The sequence below is a fragment of the Anopheles ziemanni genome, chromosome X, assembly GCF_943734765.1.
Source record: "Anopheles ziemanni chromosome X, idAnoZiCoDA_A2_x.2, whole genome shotgun sequence".
NCBI classification, from domain to species: domain Eukaryota; kingdom Metazoa; phylum Arthropoda; class Insecta; order Diptera; family Culicidae; genus Anopheles; species Anopheles ziemanni.
The window spans coordinates 4,991,712-5,011,910 of NC_080707.1; the positions used below are offsets into that span (position 1 = coordinate 4,991,712).

The 20,199-nt window shown below is 39.3% G+C and overlaps 1 protein-coding gene across 1 annotated transcript in view; it reads right to left on the reverse strand.

Moving 5' to 3' along the window:
* Positions 1 to 3,550: 3,550 nt before the first annotated feature.
* LOC131290622 (uncharacterized) overlaps positions 3,551 to 20,199 on the reverse strand; it is a 101,293-nt gene continuing 84,644 nt past the window's right edge. The window contains exons 7-9 of the mRNA XM_058319785.1: positions 18,413 to 18,827; positions 12,643 to 12,860; positions 3,551 to 3,741 (exon numbers count right to left, since the gene is read on the reverse strand). Coding sequence (XP_058175768.1) covers positions 3,551 to 3,741; positions 12,643 to 12,860; positions 18,413 to 18,827 — 824 coding nt within the window. The remainder of the gene's footprint in view (positions 3,742 to 12,642; positions 12,861 to 18,412; positions 18,828 to 20,199) is intronic.

The window sequence follows — 20,199 nt, forward strand, 5'->3', positions numbered from 1 at the left end:
ACGGAACAAGTTTGCCTTTTAGAAAGGATGGCACATAGCGAAATGTGGGAGCGAAAGCCAGGATCCGGAAAACCCGATGGGCGTTCTTGGAGGCGATAAAAATAAAAACCTAAGCACGCACGCTCCAGTAAGATGGTGGGCGCGGGCAGCAAAGAAAAATGACTCTGGCAAGTTCTGAATAAATAAATTGAATTTATGCCCCCGGGAATCGGTGTTGATTTCTGAATGTTTTCCTTACATTCACTCTTCCATAGGACCGAACACTCACACCCACCCTCCCATCTCTTATTTTTCGCAGAGAAGGACCGAGTACAAAAGCGTTCTTAATGAACTTTTTAAGGGTAAATGTCTTGGCAGTGGCAAGGAGGCGTTTAGGAGGGTGGAAAAGTTTGTCTTGTAGCGGCGGACGAAGGATGACAGAGATGAGGATGATGACGATGATGATTACAAAACCTCGGCTGGTGATGCTGCTTATGGAGTGGAGATGGCCTCAGCTTTGTGATGTCGATAATCTACCGAGCCATTATGTATGAAGCTGGCCGAGGGTCAAAATATTTATTTTATGTAACCCTGGCAAACATCCACCTACCGCACGGTGAGTGCCACAATTGAGATTAGCCTACAGCTGTATTTTCCGGTTCGTGCGTATTTTTTATAGTTGGTCTACGTTGAAAACAACCTGAAAATAAACTCCTAAATAGAGCAAGCTCCCACTTTTAAGGATTCAGTGCAGTAGCTCGCTCCTACGAAACATTCGCCAACGCCTCGGTAGCGGTAGTTTTGAGAAAAAACCAGTTTGGGCTTGTAATTATAATAGACTACCGACATTAAATGTAGCCGCCACAAAGTATTAACAAACAAACAAGTCAAGTCAGATGATTGCTACCAGTCTGTCGCATATCTTCCTAACGCCAATCAGTATCCGATACGCAATTACGCAATACGCCATCCTAACAGAAGACAACTTTCATCGTTTAAAACTTGTTTATCATTTAAGATTAAACAACCTTATTGCACGCATCTAACTCTTACCTAAATCTGTTTCACCCCAGATTCGCAGTGGACAATGCATGCTTATACATTGAACAATGTGTAACCAAAAACATTTAATCTTCCGGGTTCGTAATGTAAGAATGAACGTTCCGCTCAAATGACTATCTGTAGCTTAATTTAAAATTCTAAGGATACAATGTTCTAATAACATAATAACAAGTTGAAAAGTAGTTTCATTACAGTACAATAGAACTGTAACAATTAATTCTAATGGAATAATCCTTAAATTATTAATCCTTTGAAGGTCATATTTTTACAATTACTATACTTTACTTTTTTACTATGTTGCTTGTTTATTTATATACTAGCCAAAGGTCCGTGGTTCGAATTGTTTCGCGGTGGTTTGGTTACGGTTTAAAATATTAATTTTTCATAATTGGTTTTTAGAGATGAATGTGAATGTTTGAAAAATTAGGTTTCAAATTATAATAATCACTGTTTTACGAAAACTTGGTAATTCCTTGTACTTTGCCTCTTTAGTTTAATCATTCACGTTGTAGTGGTCAAAGTGCTTGGGCTAGTGTCAGAGGCTTGATGTTCGATTTCCGGTTGGGAAAATCTTTTGTCGTATGAATGTATATTTTCTTCAAAATTGATACTTCTACCATTCTACTACCAATATTTACTCTTAATTTGTATTTGTGCTATGGTCTCGGCAAGACTACGGCTTCGCTTTTGGTAAGCCGCGGTTCGAGTCCTGTGATAACTTTTAAATAATCCACTGCACTGTAACTAAAGTTTTTGGTTTCCAGCCGATTTGATTATGATGATGACCGGTCAACTTCTGGATGGTGACTGGCTTACTGAATATCGTGTTCGGTCTGGTCAGTTTATTTATACTTCTTTTTGTGACCCACTTATTACATTTTGTGTAAACTGTTGTTAGTTTTGGTCAAGCTATGGTGCTATGGTTATTTGTTGTAACTGGATGGACGTATGTTTGTTTTACATGTTGCGTAACCCTTGATCTGCGCTACTATGTTTTAATTTGAACTTAGTTATCTCAATATTTGATTCATTGTAGTATTCTGGCCTTCTTCTGATTGCGCTACTATGTTTTAATTTGAACTTAGTTATCTCGATATTTGATTCATTGTAGTATTCTGGCCTTCTTCTGATTCTAAGATGCGTGTTCTGATCTTATGCTGATCGTGTAAACAATTGAAGATTGTTTACATCATCTTACAGCACGCTACGCTTATCAACAATGTTGATTCGTGCTCTCGCTGTTTTCGGCTATTCTGTTTCATGCGTACAATGTTGTATCGTATTGGATTGTGCGTGAATTCATCAATCCATAATTCGGTTTAGTTACTGCAACATATTATTGGTGAACGTGTTGTGACATGTTCAGTTCGGAAATCTCTGGTTAGTTGCTTCCCTAACATTGTTGTGTATTTCTTAGAATCGATTAATTCTTTCTTTGTTGCTTGAGTTCGGTTAGCAGATTACAACATTCTGCTACAGTCCCGTTTCTACTTAGAGTCCATAAAAAAAGTATGCTTGTCGCGCACTTTACAGAGTAGGCATGTTGAACCAATTATTTTCGAAAACCAACCAAACACTTAGCTACCAAAAGTATTCAGTTTAGAAGCTGAAGTCATTGTATGTAAATATAACAAAGTCCTTACATTGAATCAACATGTAATAACAATAAACACTTACCTTCATCTGAATTATCCAACGACGGTAGTTGCCTCACTCTCATCACCGTGGTAAGCAGAGGGAGCAAGCAAGGGAAACATAGCCATACATTTGATAGTTGATCGTAGCTCTCGGTTCTAGTAGGTTGATTGGTTTGTTGTCTCGTTGGGCTCGTCAAAGGGCTTTTGTTATCGGTTACCTTATTGTGTGTTGTCCGTGTACGTTATCGCAAACGCTCAGTACTGTACTGAGAATTTTAGTGGGGACGGTCCCACGCAAGACTTAATTGACACTGCCCAAATGAAGGCTCGACTCGATTCGTTGACGTTCCAAATTGCATGATGCAAAACGACCGGACTGCTCCGTTTACGCAAACTGTTTTAAACGCATCAAAAATTTAACACAAGAAACTTCTGATACAAGGCTAAACATTATTACACAGCGTTCCAATCTCTGAAGGTCTGGCACTTTCGTTTAGGCCAAATCTAACTCATTTGGAATATTGATATCGTTAACGTCGATCTTCGCCCGGACAGCTCCATGCCGTCCAGGCTTGGCGATGCTCTCTTTGTGACTCTTTCAGCAGGCTAAAGGATACTACTAGCGAAAAAGAGAAAGTGAGAGTGTGAGACAGAGCGTGCGATAGACACAGAGACATGATAATGCTAGAACACATCACCGCACACTTCACTACGATCCCGTCGGCTAGGCGAGTGTAGATCGAAAACATGGCACTTCTAGCACAGTGTAGCCTTTATTTGGTACGCCGTCCTGATTTAATTGTTCGTACTACGTCCCGGTCGCTCGGTTAGGACGAGGGACCGTCCGGGAGCAAGGGCTGACCACGTTCGATTTACGCACACTGTGTCCGGGCGCGATAGTAGGCAGATGCTAGTGCTATAAGCGCGCTGGTCAAAGCCATCGTAGCCCGGCTGTGCACGGGCACGGTATGAAAGCTGTTCTGCACGGCACCGGAGTTGCCGAACGCGGCCATGCCGCTCATCGATGGTTGAGGGGACGTTTGATCATTGTGCTCAATGTCAACTGAAACGAGAGATGGATGAGTGAATTAAATCTTTTGTATTCATTCGTCTCTGAAGCAAATTATTAGTGATGAGAATAACAACTCTTTTTAGAGATTTGAATCAGAGTGAATAATCATAACGATGATTCGAATCTTTAAGTCACTCTTTTGTGATTTAAAACGTGTAAAATGATTTATTGACCTCGAGGTGATTTGAAACCTTAACTGGCATTCGAATTCCAAAAGAATGAACGAGTGGGTAAAAGAGTCACTAGTCGCCATAGAGATTTGAATCCCAAGTTGTGATTCGAATCCCAAGTTCTGTTTCGAATCTCAAGTTGTGATTCGAATCCCAGTTTGGGAATCACTATATGGGATTCGAAACCCAAAAGAATGAACGAGTTGGTCAAAGAGTCGCTAGTCGCCCATGTAGTGATGCCAAACTGGGATTCGAATCACGACTTGGGATTCGAATCACAACTTGGGATTCGAATCACAACTTGGGATTCGAATCTCTTTGGCGACTAGCGACTCTTTTACCAACTCGTTCATTCTTTTGGGATTCGAATCCCAGTTAAGGATTCAAATCAAAGGGAGTCACAAAAACTATCTGTTAGGATTTAAATCGTTCATTCTATATTAGGAATCGAATCACTCACTCATTTTCACTCAGAGTGCACATCACTACAAATTATCCTATAGCTACTTAAAGTTTTCTCTGATTTTGAATATTTTGACAACGAACAAACGAAACAAAAAACCATCGCGAAAAATCAGAGTCTATCTGAGCCAAGCAAAATATTTGTTGTGGTTCGGTTTTTTACTGCAAGCAACAAGAAGTTAGGTGAACACCCGGAATGCGAATTTACCCTTCAATTACCTATTTCGAGCAGAAATGTCAACTGCGCGTCAGTGAGTGAACGAAAAATTTGAGCTGATCAGCAGATAACGAAAAGCTTTCTCGACGCGACCTGTCAAACCTCGATACAAAAAGTAAACAACACTCTGAAAACAGCGAATTAATGGCCGCTCGTGTCGAGATCTTCTCGACGCCCCAAAGCGACGTTCTTGTTTGCAGTTTTCTATGAAGTTTTGACAGTTCACGTCGAGAAGCTGATATTTCCATTCGGTATCTCGCGAAGACATCAGTAGTTTGCTAAAGATCAACAGTTTCCCATTTTCTTATGCAGCCTTCGAAACACATCGTTTTTTGACGAGCTTCATATTCATGTTCCAACGAAAAGATGCTGCTTTTCAGGATATTTTTGCGATTCTCTTTAGAAAAGAAACACTTTATTCTCTTTGGCTACTGTTGCTGCTCTGCTTTTGTCGTTCTCGACCTTTGTATTTCGCGGATTATTTCTCTGCTACGCATATACTTGACTCCGCAGTACTATGGAACGGATGTGCTCTCCTTTTGCCCCATGAATCAATGTGTTTGTGGTGGTAGTGTGCCTTCGAAGCCTCGTAATCTTTTGCTATGGATGGCTCCTCTAGGACTATTGAACATGCTAATAGTTTCATACACCCAAATAGAAGCAAAAAGTTTGGTTTGTGGTTTTGGGGGAAGCTAACCTCTCACAAAAGTAAAAAAATGTCCAACTTCCATTTTCGAAGTATTTCAAATATGCATGGGTTGTTTACTATTGAGTGCGGTCGAATAAATGCAAATTCATCGGGCTATCGTGGGTGAATTGAGGCAGAGCGTGGAAGCAACAAGCAAGAACGACAAGAAATTAGAGTGGTAAACAACAACTCAAAATCGTGGACACGAGGGGGTGGAGAAGAAATTCCCGGTGATGCTGGATGAAAAGAGAAAACAGAACATTGTCCGCCTTAAAATGCGGTGCCAATTCAGCATGCGTTTGTGGTGAACGCACACGCTCCCAGCTCGCACTCTCAGCTCGTGTTGTCTGTGTCTGTACGAGTGGAGGCAGGATCGGATGTGAAAATTGGAGCGAGACACTCGATCCACCAAAAATGTGGAGCTGAAAAATGTGCTCAACTGACTCACACTTACGAACAACCAACGCTCACCATCATATTCCCTCTGACCGTACATGGAAAACATTGTTTTGATTTTCTCAGATCCTTTCATTTTCAAATGTCATTCACAAGGTAAATTATTTTTAAAAGTGTACTTTGTTTAAGCTCTAGTTAAATCAATTAGCTCATTTTTTGACTCCGAATCTATTTTTGGTGAATTTGATAAGCATGAACGGTTTTGATATAATTAGGATATGAAAATTCATTAAACCAACATTTTCCAATAAGAAAGCGAACACTAAGTTGCCCAAAGGATTAATGTGTGTGGTTACTAAAAGATTAGCCTTTTTATTTATTTATTTTTTTTGAAACAACATATTTGAACTCATCATAAAATGACTACGGTAGTCAACGTGCTAAAAACTAACATCGGTGGAGCATTGTGAATTGTGTTTTTTTTATAGTTAGCCTAATTCACCCCATAATGGTAAGGCATCACGGAATTCCACTGATAATTGGTAAGCGTTTATTTGCTCCATCAAATCGTACTCCTGCCGTAAGTTCGATCAGCTCACTCAAATGGATCTCGATGCGATATAGTCATGCCATTCGAAAGCTACACCAGCACCGTGTGCATTATGGCGTGGCCTCGATACGGTCACCTCACCTGGAACCTCACGGCAACGGAGCTGGAGTTTGCATACCCATAAGTACGGCACAGTAGGTTAAAGTGTATGTCACAATTTCTCTTGCTGGCGTGGAAGGAAACTGACCTCCCGTCATAGGGAAGCGAAGGACGATGGTGATGAATGGAAGCGTGCTAGCTATTTAGTTTCCTTCAATTTTATGTTTCGTGTTTTCCGACCCTTCGTTTTGTTGGGCGTTCCTTTCTATTTTTTTTTCAACCGAATTTGGTCAGCAATGGCGTTCGCTTACGAAATGACTTTCTCGGTGACAGGTTTCTCTGCAGCGAACGGTGTCGAAGCGGCGTCTTGGCCGAGACGGATGGGAAGCAATTTGTGAAGGAAGTAATAGAGCTTTGACAAATGAACGCTATTAGGGGTTGATTATTTGCTTCACAGCAACAGAGTGCTCCGTCAGTAGCGAAACGCACGGGATTCCCTGAGCAGCTCGGGAGCTTCACCGTTTGAGAAGCAACATGGTTTGGGGATGGATTTTTGCAGTTCTGTTGCACAAATAGGGAGTCGAACTTTTAATTTGTTTGGTTACTTGTTTGGCTCATCGGCCAACGGGCAAATTACCATTTTATGGATCACTGTCACATTTTATCACGCAGTCGCAAGGTGTATCAGACATTCAAACAAGTCTGCGCAACAAAAAAAAAGCTAACAGTCAAAAACGAGGGACAGTAAAAGATCAATATCAATTTTAATTTAAAATTAAATTCTAGACAAATCGGATATTTGTCATGCTCCTTTTGAAGGGCAACCTATTGTGGGACTATTCGTCTTCCCGCGGGGTGTTACTGTATTGGTGATGCCTTCCACCCGGCGTTTAACACTAGAATACATTGCTTTAGAATCTTGCCCGAATGCTTTTTTGGGTTCATTTTGAACTTTTTTTTTAAGCGCTATAACTTCATTGTCTTCCAAGATTATTGAAATCCGTAACCTCGTTTAAATTATAATCCGTAACCGCGTTTTAAATTTATATATATATATATATATATCTCTTCATCATTCCGCTAACTCGGTGTAAAGGTTGCTGTAAATTTTAATCCTTTTCAACTTTTAGTTTTTCCAACTGTATCATTTAAATTCAGAAAAAAAAGGATCGCTATAATGCTTATGTGTTACGCCACCTTTAACAAATAATTTTCTTTTTTAATGATAACAAATAACGCCACAAATTGACCTTGAAGGCGTGGATTTAAAATGTTTCCATAGTTTATTTCCGTCTTGTGCTTTGTTTCGTTATTCCGTACGCGAGAATTTCGTTATGCGGGATACGTTACTATGGAAAATGGCGTTAATTTTGATTTTTTTTAGTTAATTTAAGGTGTCATTTGCAATCCCAAAAAAACAATTTTATTTTTGAAATGTAACATACTTTCTGGCGCACACTGTTTTTTGGACTTACATTATACAATTTGAAATACAATTTTGCTTTACACCGAGCTAGCGGAATGATTAAGAAATGCATTAGAAAATCCAAAATCACCAACAGATAGTCAACAAATTTACCTAAAAACAAACGTTTCATGGATTTGAAAAATCTTCCATAATAGCGAAGTTATAGTGACTTAAAAAGAGTGATCAAAATAACCGCTAAAAAGCATTCTAGCAGTAGTCAAGTTGGTTCCCGGAGCTGATTGAAATTTGAACAAGTCTTTTTTTAAATATTCAACCGTTTTCGAGATATTGAAATTGATAATTGCATAGGGGTCAAAATAACCCTTAGATGAATTCTAGTGTTTAGTCTAAAAAATAAAAAAAAACATAGGCTATCCTGACCATATACGATCAATGATCATTCGTCGATAAGCTTCGAAATTTATCGATCCGGTGAAAAGGTTATAGGTTCCACGCATCATTTAGTATGACGGAAGTTCTTCAAATTTGGCGTAAATTTCTTTTCCTTATTTTTATTTGCTGCCATGCAGGTTGCGTAACCTTTGAAGAAACACTAGAGATTCTAGCACTGTGCATCACTAAATCAGGTCGTGTTTGGTGTGGGTCTTTACTCCTCTCCTTTGTGTATCGCTTTAAACGAAAAAACAACAAACCCTTACACGGTCCAGCGTGCTGTGGAGTGAGTAAACAATACGCCCACCGTGATGCCGCTCCGGTTCCACCGGGGTATCCTGTTGCGCTTCACGGCAGCAAACGGTGTAGTAAACACTCCTTGCAGCTGGAAGTGTAAGCGCTCAAGTCGTCGGGCGTATGGGAAACAATAAACGGGGCAAAACTAAAATAGAAACTGTACGAAGAAAGATAAATAAACAATGATGAATGCTTCCGCTGTCAAGCACAAAAGAGGATACTTCATTTCGTGTCTTAGGTACGTTTCCGGGGCTCCTTCGGTTCGCCTGGTGTGTCCATAAGGTCGCTGCCTTCAACCGTTCGTAACACTTTCGTGCACATCTTGTTAATGATGTTGCCTTTCTTTACCGCACCGCACTCCACCGATCGCACCGCACATCCGGCCCAAGAAAAGATAACTGCTTTTTTCCCCTTTTCGTAGGTCATTGCGGCACAAGCGGTTCAGGGGCGGAAGAAGCGGATCTAACGGGCCAGTTATTTCATGTCACTGTTGTTGGCTTTTTCCTCGAGTTTGGCCCTTCGGCCTGCTTAAGCACCTGCTTAGCAAATGCTGGCACCATGTTGCGCCAGGATAGATTGCCCTAGGGCAGTTGCCCTGTGTCGGACCCTTTGGGGCAAGCTGGTGTAGCACAATATTTACTAACGATGGCTATCACCGGGAATGGAAATCATATCGAAATGAATGAGACTGTACGATTTGCCAATTCGACCAAAATAAAGTTAGAATTGTAATATAAATGCCTTAAAAAACTGTTTCTTTTTAATTAAACCAATTCAGTTCAGAGACCAAAGCGATGTTAGTAAAACACCAGGCGCCTCCATTGGATTAATTGAATAATATTCTTTAACCCTCAGATCTACAACCGCCTACCCGGGTTAGTTTTGCCTTTTTATTTTGCAATCACTTCGAATTGAACAGTTGTATCGACTCGAAATTCCTGATATGCTTCGAATAAAATCGAATTTTTATTTTTATTCTAAATGGTTTCTTACACCATTTTTCGATATATTCCCCTTATGAAGGATTTCTTCCAGACATGCCACTGAATTCACTGGAGAACCTGAATATTTACAAAACTTCAAATTTGATAGACAAATATTTGTCTAAATCTTTGAAATTTTAATTTATTACCAAAAATATTGGAAAACACCCAGAAGAAGAAGGCAAACTAAGCAGTATAAAAAAATACAATTACTTTTTGAAAATTTATGGCTTATAGAGTTGGCAGTTGCAGATTTAAGGGATAAAATAAATTTGAATGAAAAAACTATTTCCTTATCGAATTTTTAATATCATTATTTAAATGAGATGTTTTAGAAAATATTCTGAAGTACCATCACTAAAAACTTCAACGCACTACGGAATCTAGAACAAAAGATAGAAGCTTTGAAGCACAGTAAAATGCAAACTCCCATACAAAACGTATGGCTTACCCGGGAAGGTAGTTTTGGTAGTATACCCGAAGATAAACCGTTAAGTTAGGTTAACCGTTAAGGTTATGTTCTTGGGCCCATTCCAAATTAAGCGAAAACTAAATTTACAAATGAATTATGTTTTCGCATTACGAGCTTGTTATCCAGATTTGATGCATGCGTACTGTAGCACCACTAGTTTATGTGTATATGTAAGAATTTTATTAATTAGAACAGTTTTAGAACAAAGAAAACATAGCACGATTTTCGAATAATTTGATGGTGAGTATAAAGCAATAGAGAAAGGAAACTGCGAAGTAAAACGTCCTATTGCGTGTTGAAAGATGACTTGTTATACTTCATTTATCGGTCAAACATGGTATAAAGTTTTAACTTGACATATCCAAACATGTATAAAAATCAAAACAACGCCGAAAACTACCAACGGAAGGAGGACTGTGTTGAAAATTGTTCTGTGTCTAGGTGATTACGCCACAGCTGGACCAGATCATACCGAATGTGCAACGACCATATTTCTCAGCCGCCTTTAGCCACCAAACCGACGCCCTGGGGCAACCCTAGCAAGCAACTCGCGACTCATGGCATTGCTCCAGCGACCTCGTTCGTGCGGTCTGAGCAACGCGGAACTGCCATCACCAGAGAGGAACACATTTGTCTCAACCTCCGTCACTGCATTTTTAAACTTCGTGCGGTTTTTCAGCTGCCCGGTTCGTCCGAAAGCGAAAAAGAACAGCTGGGACAGTCAGCTTGTTAGAGGTGTTTTGCCGTCGAAAAAACTTCAACTACCTCTGAACTCCACTTTTTAACATCCCCAACGAAGCTGAGTATAAGCTACGTTGTAGCTGATCGTTGCTGTGTGTCTGTTGCCCTGTTTCTCTATTGGTAATGGCATGTTTTCTACTGCGATGGAGTAGTAATTACACCGCCAAAACCACATCTGGATGCCAAAAAGGAGGCAAAATGTATGAAAAGAGCTATAAGTATGGGAACTCTTCACACATCTGAGGTGAGCCCTCCAAATAAATCCTTTTGATTTGTGGTATTTAGCAAACAAATTAGCTTTCAACTTTTTAAGAGATGATCATAGCCGCACACTAATATTAAGTAAACTGCACAAGATGCATACCCACACAACACATATGCATGTAAATCGAATATCAACTTGAAATAATCGTACTTCTATGCAATATGATTGAATCGTAAATGATGCTAAAATAATGCCTATACGTACAAAAGTGGAGGCGCTAACCGTACATTGTTCAAAATGTATATGTTTAGACGTATATTTTCTAAGTCGGCATCATATACGACTTACGATATACATCAGCCGTACATTGGTCGTATATCTATACGTATGCATAAAGAAAATCGTATTACATTCTTAATCGGCATCATATGCAACAAAGAATATACATTGCTCGTACATTGTCTATGCATAATGCGATTCCGATTCGAAATATACTAATATGAGATTCAATTTATTCAACTTAATACGACTTCGTGTTGTGTGGGTAGCATGCACTCACCGATCATTTTCTTTTATTTGTTCATGCAAACTCTAAATCAATCAACCTGGAAGAAATTCCTATGCAACTCATTAGATCAATGTGGTTTGCTAAGTCTACATAAAATTACACGAATAACTCGACCATTATCATACAACGTATTGTAAATTCCACATCGCGGATGTGGATACACCTGTTTTTTGCTTCATTATACAATTCTCGTGATAAAGCTAGCTCGCCGTGTCTACCTCTATTTATTTCGATTAAGTTCATGGCAGCAGTTTTCCCCATCACAGTTGAGCGGGTTTTCTGAGGTTTTTTTCGGTAGCTGAACTTTACGCACACACAAAGATGCAACCCAAAAGGAGCAGGCAAAAACTTCCGGGAGCTTCACGGTCATTAAACGCCCAGGGTTTAAGATTTTACACCCTCAACACTTACCCTTAATTGTTGGCTACAAAACACGGCTCAGAGAGGTAAATAGTTGCAACGTAGGACGGAAAACTTGCCAGTCATGATTTTGATGTTCTGATACTCTTCGGTTGTTTTGCTTTGTTGGAGAAACAATATATGAAGCAGATAAAAACCCAACCTCGAGACCACCGCTGGCTCTGCTGGAGCCTATCTGATGTCCCTTTATAATAGTCTTGGTAAACGTGCAGCTTAAAAAAAGCCATCCCACCCAGTCATCAGCAGTTTACATGATTCGAAACACAAGCAACCATGCCTGTGTCTGCTGTAATGGAAATGAGGTTTCGGAAAATTATTTTGAACCGACCGTGCAGAGGAAAATGAAAAACAAATCAGTTGTAATCCTATTCCTAACCACACTGGTTCTTATCGTTAATGGTCGGTTGGATGAAATTCGTCTCGAGTAGGATGTGAACACTCTCGAGGGGTGAATAAATTTAGATTCGTATCGTATATTTTTGTATAATTTGTGTTCTGGTTTGCCTTGGGATCCGATTTTTGACATGGGGAAATTAATTTTCTGTATTCCTTACTCCCATTGTTTGAATCGAGGAAGCAAATGAAGCAGCAAGCAGTCCAAGATCTACGAATGATATTTAAAACTGTATTGACATCAAGAGGTCAATTCAGGTTCGTTAGGTTCTTTAGGTTATAAGAAACAAAACCATCAATGTTTCACTCATCGTCACATTGAGCAGGAATCATACAGAGTTGTCAGAGTAGTAATCTTATACATGCTTACGCTTGATTGATGATGTTTTGTAGTCGGCGAACTGCTCCGTGCCAGGTTCGAGGTGTGCCGGAATCGTCGCTAGGCATGTGATCTCTATCCGACCCAGGTCGTTTGTCTGCGCTTCGGTGATGCGAATCGACAGCTGGCTGTACGAGGCAGATACCCGGTGACTTTTCCGTGGCTCGCCCTCGTTCACGTGCCGCCGATATTTGTGCTCGTACATGGTGCTGCAGTAAACGGTAAACGATGAGAGTAGTGTTAGCGATTTTTAACAAACAACGCACCGTACGACTATTAGATATGTACTTAATAGTAAAATATTAGGCAGGGTGTTTCCAAAGTACCGGAGTAACAAACTGTGAATCTTAAATGCTCCTAAAACCCCCATTTTATACCTTCCTCCTTCTTTACCAAACGTGAACAGCATTTACTTAACCGTGGATGGGTGTAAGTCGAAGGGAAATCTGTTACTAGTTTTACTTACCACCCCATGATTGTGATCAAGTGTAACCACTTCATGTAGATCATGGCGCAATAAAGAGACTTTTGAGTATTTGATTTAATTAAAAACAGTCTCTTGATTTGATATTAGGGTAAGTGCACCCATAGTGGAGCTAGTACCAATAGTGGTGTTAGTGGAATAAAATCCTAGCTCTACGCCGATATATAAACAATGGAGTGATTTGTTCTTCTATGAAATGTTCTTTGATCTTCTGCGGAGTGTTCAAAAGATGAACCATCTCATTCCGTAATATAGAAGCTCCAAAATTCATATTTTCAAAACAGATTGTCCCAACATGCTGCATTCCTTAAGAATCTATAACGAATATTATGATTTCCCTAAGGCTATAAATCACTGCAAAATCATTAAAACTATATGATTTCGCTACTTACATACTCCAATATAATTGATTTACACGAACTTAGTGCATTTTAGCATAATTTTACTATATTTTCATAGTTTTTACCATAGTGCCACTATAGGCACAAAAACCAGAGTTGTTCCTATAGTAGCCATAGATTTTTTCACAAGTATATTTTAGTTTTATTTGACCAATATAATCAGGTAAATTTAGTGATTTTATTCTGTTTCTACAAAATAAACAAAGCGGAACTGGAGAGAAGGCTCAGCAGAAAAGAAAGCGGGCGAAGGATACGCTATAAAGCATATACTATAGTTTTAGCTGTAATATTCAGAGCATTTTTTATGAATTGAAATTGGACATATTTAACATAAAACAATACAGTCTTTTCAATGACAACGCATTGGTCAAGGAGTATTTTGGTACAGTTACCCTACTGTACTTTCATTCGACGCATGTATAGCGCATACCAGCGTTTGAAATTTCATTGTAAACGCTTCAGCAAGCATTAGAGTAGGTAGAGTTGTTTCAGAGCCACATTCAATGAGCTGTACCACAATAAGGTTACTGAAAAAGTTTTCATTTAGTGGTGGCGTGAAGAAAATTGGCTTTATAAAAGTTGTTACGCAGAAGCGAAAATTTAAGAATATCAACATGATATGCTATGTTGAAGTTAATTTTTACCAAATCGAACGAGCAACAAAACGAGCCATGACAATTTATTAACTTTCAAGAAACTGTTTGGAGGCACCGACACAGGGTATACGCATACGAAAGCAGGGGCAACCCCTTTCTTTCAATCCTCTTCGGCAGTCTGTTGGATAATTTGGTTTCTAAATTTATGCCGTTAATAATTAATAACAAGTTGAACGCTTTCCACAGCAGTCTACCAATGCAGCGAGTCGTAGCGACAGCTTTCAGCGTGTCAAACCAGCAAATTGGCCTACTATACTGCTCTGTTCCGAACCACGTAGCCCTGGAGGCACGCGAAGGGTGTTGTTGGCTGACAAAAATAGGGAAAAAAAGTGTTCCGTACCAATTTTGATGTCAGGCTGGAGGCGTCAGAGGCACGGTTAACGGTTCGTTGCAGGAAACCGGCGGCTATGGGTTGCCATAATAACCAGAATGATGACAGCGAAAAGCACAGGAAGCACTAGAACAAAACTTGCCGTAAACACTTCCGCAATGAAATGATATTTTCGAAAGAAAGAGAGAGAGCTAGCTTTTGGCGAAGCATCAGAACGTGGGAAACAAATCCACGGTTGGCTGAGTAACGCAGAAAACCGTGAGAATGTTTGGCACGCTCTCCAATTGGCAATTGACATTTTGATAAATCTTATTCGCGCAAACAGCAGATTCACTATTGCGACAGAAGGTTACAATCGTGGTTCGCTGTGGTAGTGGCATCGAGCTAATGACCTGCCACTAGAAGCCTTGTTCTCTCCGTTCGCTTCTTCGCATCCTTATTAAGCCATTTCGCTTGTGTGGCACGCCTAAATTATCGAAATTTGTGTTTGTATTACATTTATGGGTTAGCGGTTACTACCAAATCAAATGTAATAAAATCATTGTTGCAAAATTGGTCAGTTAAAGTAATTTCGGTCCCGATTGAAATGAAATCAATTTTCGCTTTGATTAAAAAACCGCTCAGTGACCTCTTTCATAGCGTTAAAGCCGATTTATTAATTTATAAATTAACGTAAAGTGTAGGACCAATTGAATTAAAATTTCAAAAATGTTGTTATAACCTACGTTGCACTCAAATTGCGACCTATTATGATGCTATCAGCCTATAGTTTGTTAAGTGTCGATTGAGTTATAACACATGAATAAATTCAATGCAAGATTCTTTGCTTGGAAAGGATAAAAAACGTCTTTGCTGGTAATTTTCAATTACAATCAAGAATGATTTATTCAAAATGTATAACTAACAATCTTAAAATTCTTTAAAGTTTAAATTTGTGAATTAAGTTTAGAAGTAAGTATCAAACTTAAGAAAGAAAAGGAAAAAAAAGATAGTATCTAAATTGATTCAAACGAATATTGACATTATCACAAAGAATACTCTAGTGCAGGGGTTGGCATACATTTCCTAGAAAAAACCAGATGGATTAAAAGGAAAGCGAGTGCGCGGGAAGGATACCTTACACGATGATTTAATGTTTACAAAGTAGTATCAATTTAAATGGTGTATCAACTTTCCCAATAGTGAAGTTTCATTGAGAGTGGTTAGAGATAATGAATTTGAAATTTTATCTTTCAACTTTCTTAAACATGTTCATACTTATTTTCGTTGAATTCAACAATTTTCTGTAAAACGCAAACCTAACCGCAAATTACGATGTGTTTTTTGTATGAAGCAAGAATATTTTCTTACGGGGCGGAAAAAAAATCAGTAGGCTGGCCGTACTTTGCCGACCACTGCTCTAGTGTATTAAATACTGGTACGCCGGAAGGATCAAAGTAGAAACCTACCGGGAAATAACGACGAAAATATACGTTTCATCTTAATAGAATGTAGAAATTTGAAATTAAAAAATATCAAAAGGAATGATTCTCATATTTGAAAAAAGTCCTGCTGATTTATGCATCAATCGCTGATAAAAATGTGGTTTTATAGACGTAAAAATACGGTAATTAAAGTTTTCAGTGAAAACTTACTTTGCAATAAAAAATATAAACCTTTGTGCAGTTATTGAAACTTAGTTTCGTGTTTATTTTATAACGACAACCCAAATGGTACAGGCAATTACAATAGTTCGTACAGTTTGGAGCAATTTTTTCAACAGACTTACTAACATTGCGTTAAAATCACGCGTTCGCTAAACGACTCAGGAAAAGGCGGAAGCGCCTTTTATTTTACCTTTTTCCCCCTCTCCAGCCAGCACTGTTGGACTTCTGGAAACATCCGCCGAGCCGTTGTACAACTTTCCGTGCTCATACCGTCAGGCCCGCGTTTGGTCATCAGTTTTATCATTATAATCATGGCCCAAAATTATCTCCCGGGAAAGCGAGAGGAGTCTGAAGTCGCGTAAAAACTTTGGCTCTCCCCTTTGTTTGTTTGTTTTTCATTCGAAAGATGCGACCGTCGACGCCAGATGGTGCCGGGTACGAGAAAAGTGTGAAGCTTCGTGCTGGTAGGGCGCTGTAGAAACCGTCGCTTTCTACGCAAACACGTTCCGGGGTTTGTTCCCCTTGAAGGCGTTGCTTCTTGCCTGGTAACTTGCCATCGTGCAGTCGCTACCGTCTTTTCCAACAACAATGCCGATAACGTCGGTGGTCGAGCCCTATACCGACAGTATCTGCCTCCTTCACCCCATTTTCCATCTCCGTGACGATAAAAGTCAGGCGTATGTTTGTTTTACATTCCGAGTCTTAATTGAAATCAATTTTATCCGTGCGCACTCGATTTCAGTTTAGAGTCCACACCGAGAAGGTGGGTACACACAATCAAGAACACTACTGCTTCGTGTCACCGTGGGCGAAGCAAATGTTCAGCTTATCTTTTTCACTTCACCTAAACCTGTGCGCAACGACGGGGGTGCACGAAGGTTTTGTAAAATACAAGTGGTGCCACTGCGCGGTGCTTGGCCGAACGTGAAGCAAAGCATAATTTCCGTTTTAACGCTGACAAAATGGTGGATTTTAATTTAATCCACAGTCTGGTCAACAAAGAAGGCCATTTTGCTGCTAGAAAAGGAAAAACAAAAAACCGTAAGAGTTAGGTCGGACTATGGTGACAGGACTGGGTATGGGAAGGTTCCTCAGTCTTAGCTTCGAGGAAGCACACGAACCTCAGCTCTAGTTGGTCGCGATAGGACACAACAGTTGTTCAGCGGGATTTATTTATTACTCTCAGAAATTGCCATCGATATTCACTAAATGTATCAAATAAGAGATAAACAATCTACTAAGTATTGCAGTCCGATTGTTCATTCCGCTCAAGATCAGTACCAAATAATATCTTTTGTTTGAATTCGATAACGTACTGCCTTAATAATATTTCAAAACAACAAGCGCTTTGAAAATTGAACCAAATAGAATACGATATAAAAAAAAACTGCCACTCACTATCTTACACAACCACTTCAAACATGTCAAGCAATATGCAAGTTTACAAGCGCATCGAATCAAGTAGGATGGTTTGTCGTTGATCGATAACTTGAAATCGAACAAAGTAAAACAAGTCTCAAGTAAGTTTAAAATGAGGAGACAAATTTGTCATAAAATGAAATGAAGAAAGACAATTCTATATTGCATTCGGTACTGCAAAACAAAAATACTACAAATAAAATATTGCAATGTCACATTTGATTGTGAGAGAAGAATGGATTTGTGCTATTAATGTCTCTTTTGAATTTAATTACTAGAAGTAGTAAATTATAGTTAAATTATTAAGTTTTCGTGTTTTCTTGACTATTTTTTTAATTAAAAAAAACATTTTGAAAATGTATCAAACAAGAGAAACCTTTGCGGGATGGTTTTGCAAAAACATGGATGAGCTAAACAATCATTCATCAACTTTACTTATACGCTTCAGGGGAAAACTTTTTGTTTCAATAAATTAAGGTAGAATAAAGATTAATATAAATTTGATTGCTTTTTGATTAAATTAAATTTAAACTTTGTTATAAATGAAATAAAAGGTATTGTGGTTAGATTTGCTAACTTTAATTGCTAACTGCTTGGGGCTCCAGAACCTTAGGCTACTAAAAGCTTATCCTTACTTCGAACTTGCAATTTGTAGTGTGTCGTGACGCCGTGCTAGGGAAGTCTAATCCATACAAGCTGAATTGAACCATGCCTTGACGAAAATTCTCGCTTGGGTGATGAGCAAATTGGCACGGGGCAAAGCAAAGCTAGGCACGGATGAAAATGAAAAGATGATCATACATTGTAAAAACCATTTCACCTACCGGTGCTTTCTGTAGCCGTTGTCATAGTGCTGCTGCTGCTGTTGCTGTAGCTGCTTATTGTCGTAGTATTGGTTGTAGTAGTCGTTCCGCTGCCAAGTCTTTTTATCACTCTCCTCCAGGATAACGTCGGACGCACCGAGCCCGGGCCCGTTACCGAGTGACCCGAGGCCCGCCATACCGCCGAAGCTGCCGTACGCCGACCCACCGAACGCGCCGTTCAACAGCCCAATCGTGCTACCACCGCTCCGCTCTCGCCCGGGATGGTGCATCTTGACACCGTAGTTGTAGCCACTCTCAAAGTTGTGGTAGCCTACGTTGGGTTGGATCTCGAAGCTGGAGTAACCACCGTTGCCGCCGCCCAAGCCCATTGCGTTCGTTGACTTCGTCAGCAGGTCTTGAAAGTCATTCTCCACCGCTGTAGACAGAAAAAGGACAAGTTAAGGTAATAAACTCGCGTATTTGCGTACAAAATGTTGTAAATACTTTAGCTATGATTTTTGCTTTTTTAAAGTTACTAGCTTATTTGCCCGGTTACACGGGCACTATGACCTTTTTTATGTGAAAGCTATCTTCTAGGAGGTGGAATATGAAATTTTAGTTAAATATAACATTCAACGTTTTATTCCAAGTCCAGTTATCACTTATTCACTTGTCGTCCGAGTCACTTGTCGAACCATTAAATCGGTATTGTACAACTTCATATTAATCTTAGGAAACTTTGTAATATTTATTGCTAAGAAATGTGGTTCAATTAAATCCTTCAGTTTCCTCGTGTTTGTCCATCGGAGTGAGCTCTGGATTTCGTTCTGGTTGATTTGTACATCATGGCGATAGTTTTGTTTTGTGTGTGACTGTATTTTATATGAATTTGTGTTTTGTATGTGTTTCGAAGCACTTGAAGAATCGTGTATTGGAGAAAACAGTTCTAAGGAAATTCGCCATCTTTTCTGTTGGTGGTGCATTTTGTTTTTCTTTTTTTTTTTGTTAAATTATTCGAAGACCATTGCTAGTTACCCGGTGTCGAGTATTTTTTTTTTATTTGACTCTATTGAACGTATTTCATAAGGCCCGGGCCCGGTGCCGCGCGAAAATATTAAATCGCTTCAAAACACAATTTCAACATGAAAAGTTTTTTGTTAATTCAAGTATCTTTACTCTTTCCCAAATCAAGCTGGTTGCTATAGCAATCAATGCTATGTAACTGTCGGAACTTTTTGTCATAAGTAAATACGCTTCGATATTCTTGTTCATGCTTCATATTTGTGGACAAACTGAAAATACTAAACATTTGTGGCAAGTTAGTTACTTCAAATCGAGAACCAAGCACATCAGGACCGATCATGAAGACGCTAATTCAGTTATTCTGTTGCGGGATTATTGGTTTGGATAGTTTTCCCTATTCCAGCAGCAGGTTACTGGTTGCATGCAACTTGAGATTGCGTGCAACATGAGACTATACAACTTGTAAGCGCACTTTGCTAAATTTTATAATTTATAGAAGAAGATAGATATTATAAAGCATAGTCTGCAAAACTATCCCATCCTGAACGATGTTGCCAGGGGTATCCATTCATCGACCTACTTTTGTTGCTGCCGTAAAATGTGCGCCGAGAAGAAAATTAATGTACGCACCAAGGTAGCGCGGAGTGAAATATAAACGTGTGCTATTTATAGTTCGTCGTGGGGCGGTTCCTCAAAATAAGCGGAAAGTTCCATACCGTCAGGTATCAGCAAAGTTCAGAACGTCGAGTTCTGCAGAAGGGAGAACTAGGGAGTGTGCGGCGTCG